The sequence below is a fragment of the Quercus suber genome, unplaced genomic scaffold, assembly GCF_002906115.3.
Source record: "Quercus suber isolate HL8 unplaced genomic scaffold, Cork oak 2.0 scaffold_52, whole genome shotgun sequence".
NCBI classification, from domain to species: Eukaryota; Viridiplantae; Streptophyta; class Magnoliopsida; order Fagales; family Fagaceae; genus Quercus; species Quercus suber.
The window spans coordinates 1,809,280-1,813,181 of record NW_027069517.1 but is presented as its reverse complement, the minus strand read 5'-3'; the positions used below and the strand labels follow the sequence as shown (position 1 = coordinate 1,813,181).

General features: G+C 35.9%; 1 protein-coding gene across 1 annotated transcript; it reads right to left on the bottom strand.

The window, feature by feature from the left end:
• Positions 1-1,448: 1,448 nt before the first annotated feature.
• Positions 1,449-2,460, bottom strand: LOC112017181 (dirigent protein 8). The gene has a single exon (XM_024049638.2). The coding sequence runs from the start codon at positions 2,349-2,351 to the stop codon at positions 1,788-1,790; it is 564 nt and encodes a 187-aa protein (XP_023905406.2). The 5' UTR covers positions 2,352-2,460; the 3' UTR covers positions 1,449-1,787.
• Between the last annotated feature and the right edge of the window lie 1,442 nt (positions 2,461-3,902).

Below are 3,902 nucleotides of genomic sequence, written 5' to 3'. Positions count from 1 at the left end.
GCTTCTGGGCCTGGTTTGAAGTGGGCCGAAGCTGCCTGACTTTCTGGCCCCACAATTAATAATTTATTAATATTATAGTTAAAAGTTTTTTTATTAAATATTTATTAATTGAGCAAGACTTAGGTATAGTATTTAGGTACTATTCCTTAGGTTCCCCTTTTAAGATTCTGTCATGTGGATATCTTGTTATGGGATGGAAGTGTATTTTTTAGTTAAGTAACCACATGAATAAATCTTAAGAAAGAAACTTAAGGAACAACACCTAAGATACTGTACTTAAGTTTTGTTCTTTTTAATTATAATATCTACTAAAAAATTATGCAAAAACAAGAAATTTTAAAATAAAAAAAAACATTTTAGGTGAAAAATATTAAGATATAAAAAGTCAAATAAAATTAATATTTTAATATATTAGAATAACTTATTTTGATTGTCTTCAAAATGCATAAGGCATGTCCTCCTTGGCTCTTTTAAGAGGATGAGGCTATCTCTCCAAAGGACATAAATGGATTATGGAAAATCGACAAACTATTAAACTGTGGACTAAAAATTGGATACCACCATCACATCCAAAACTTTTCTCTCTTCCAATCCACTCTTGGTACAAATTAAATTCCTTGTCTAAATTCAATACTGAATATACCCCATCCCCATGGAGTTACCATCTTTGATTTCACTATTTGGTTAGGACATAACTCCCTAGTTTTTAAGGGTCAAAATATCCCTCCTCATATCCTAAGAAAGAACTCTCTGTCCCATGCAATCAAACTCTACTACTTAAGTAATATCCCGGCACAATCTATACGCATCTAAACTCATATAGATATATTGGACACCAGCACGAATCCCTTTCATTACTATTAACATAGGTGGAAGTTTCAAAAGGTAATCCTGGTAATTCAGGAGCCAACGGTATCATTCAAAACAATAAAGGTGAATTGTTATGGGGCTTCTCTTTAAATTCAGGAATCTCCAATGATACAAAAGTTGAGCTCTAGGCTATCCGGGAAGGTCTAATACAACAGATTTATTCTTTATTAGCTGCTAAATGGGTAAAAGACCCCAACCTGGAATATCCTCCTGAGTAGCATCTCAAAGGGAGAGAAATCTTATTCGATACATACCCAAACCTTTTTGTTGCAATTTTTGTGCTGGGATTATATGGGCTTTGTTTCATCCCGTAATGTGTGTTCATTTTTTTTTTTTTTTTTTAATGAACAAAAATGGGTAGAAAGGGGCAACCTGAGATGGCATCTTTCACCTCGGTGTGACCATAGTAACAATCTATCCACTGAATCCAAGTTTACGGAAGCAAGGGATCTGGATGAGCCATAGTTGTGTATCCAACCCCATCGAGAACGCTAGTAAGTATGAGCCGAGAACATAGAGTTAAGATCCCACTTTTATGCACCCAAAAAATAAAAAAAAAAATAAAAAAGTCCTCTTGGTGGACATGATTTCAATATAAAGAGCTTGTACAATGACAATTGGTGCTAAACATGAGAGTCACAAGAAGTGGGCCTAAGTAAGTAATTATCAGACCCAACGTGTCATAATTGTCTCAACATGTATGTTGTACAAACAGGAATCAACCTTCCTCTGAAATAGTTTTAGATTTTGGACTTTCTCCTCTCAAGAAAGAACTGCAATGTACTACAAACAAAAAAAATAAAGCAAGGCAGTAACGTTTCCACCATCAAGCAGAGAGAATTTTGGTATTATTCGACCTCCAAGACACTATCAGTCTCTTCCTTTTAAACAAGAAAAAAAAAATGAAAGAAAAGTCATCATGGTATTATCTGTGATCGATTAGGAAATCTAAGTTGAAGTTTTACGTGGTAAGTTGATGCATCCACATCAGTTGGTAATTGGGTATGATCAGCATGTGCAAAAACAGCAAACCCACGTGCAAAAGCAAAAGACCCAGTTCCACCTACCACAGTGAGTTCTTCTCTGTCCTTATGAGCAACATGCTTGGCCTCAACACCAAGGCTACCTGAATACTCTTTAGTGTCAAAGCTCAGATATATGATATTGAAAGCCGACTGTGCAAACTGTTCCACGGGAACTATGAAGCCCTGGGCTTTTCCCACAACCCTGGAAGTGTTTTCTGGTCCCTCTGTTAGCATACGATGGAAAATAAAGGCTTCAGCATCATCTGATTTTGTCACGGGTTGAGTGTTGGAGCTTGCAACTTGTGGTTGTTGTATGTACAAAGACAAAGCTAGCCAAGGTGGTTTTGTGTTATTCTTTGATGGCTTTTTGTGGGACATGGGAGAAAGCAAAGCCAAGAGAATGACTGCCAGTATGGCCAAGGAAACTGTTGTGCAAAATATGACTCTAGGAAGCATCTTGCACCAACGAGATTGGAGTTGGGGTTTGAATTTGGTTTCTACTTTCTATAAAGATCACTTTAATACTTCAATAGGTGAGATAAACTTGCTCCTCATTGTTAATGGTTTTGGCCACCTAATCCACTCTTCCAATGCCAAAACTGGTAAACCTAAACCAATTATGAATCTGCATGCTTTCCTGAAGAGTTAGTGGAACCTTATGGCTAAAATCCAAATGCTTTGCTCCTGATACCCACTTGTTATATTTGAACTTACAATTTATGTGGATCTCTCACAACTACGTAGAATTCACATATTTTGAGATGTATAAATCATATTTCTCATTTTTTGCCCATTAGAGAAGAATAAAACAAAACCTCCCCTTAGAAGAAATCTCTTCCTCATTATACTACCTTTGAATTCAGGGCACAAAACATTTGTGTTGGGATTCTTCACAGACAGAGCAAGTGTGTATTCTTGAGATTCCCCACCACCTAAGAAAATATTAAAGATTAGCGTCAACTAATAAAGAAAGGAAAAAAATGGTCTTCCCCCTTCATATACACTGCATATATGATGTTTAATTTTTTGAACAGCCTAACCTCAAGTGATCAATTGAATGGACTGATATGGTTAATCACTTTGCCCCTAGCAAAATCAAACATCATGTAGGAATGATGATCCAAAGTCATGAAAGAAAGCAGCATTGAGACAACGGATGCATTTATCTATGAAAGTATGCCAGTAGGCTATATATACAATTTTTTTTTGGAGCCAAAATCAAAGCAAGGTAACACCTTGGAATTGATGAATGAAAACAAGGCTATACAAGCCATTTGCATGCCTTACTGATACACAAAAACTTCAAAACACAAGATATTTGACACAAACATTTTACAGTTCACAACTTTTAAAGAAATATAAAACGGCAGCATCTCAGTGCAAACTGGCACCTCGAGGTACAGGACCCTTTGGGATGTAAATCTTGCTGTGTCTTCTGCAAACTGGCAAGAGAGATTTTCATTAAATCAAACTTAGCCACTTAAGCTGCTAAGCAGCAAAAATAAAATAAAAATGGTTCCTGAAGACATGAGGAATAGATTTTATCATGTGCTAAGAATGCAAAACAATTAATTGTAAAACTACAATATTTCAATGGAATCCAACAATTATAAAGACAAATTATTCGAACTCTAAAATCCCAGGTCTCCTCTATTTCCAAATATTAGGTGACAAGATCTCAATCAGCAACAATCCAAGTTCACAAATTATGACACAAAGTAGATGTATCTTAGAAGCTTGATAAGAAATTATAAATGCATATAGACCACAAAGTTTGATCAAAAACTATGTTTTGTTTAAGCTACTTCAGGACACAAATTTTCTCAAGCTCATTAATTCAGGACACATATTCTCCATACTCTATCCATTCAATAGATGGCTAATTACCATTGCGCACCATTGGTATGATGGTCACTCCATAAGTACGAAGTTCTTGTGAGATAGGGGGGGAGGGCAAGGACCTGAGTTCAAGCCTCTAAGAGGCTGCAAGAATCAGAAATAACCAAT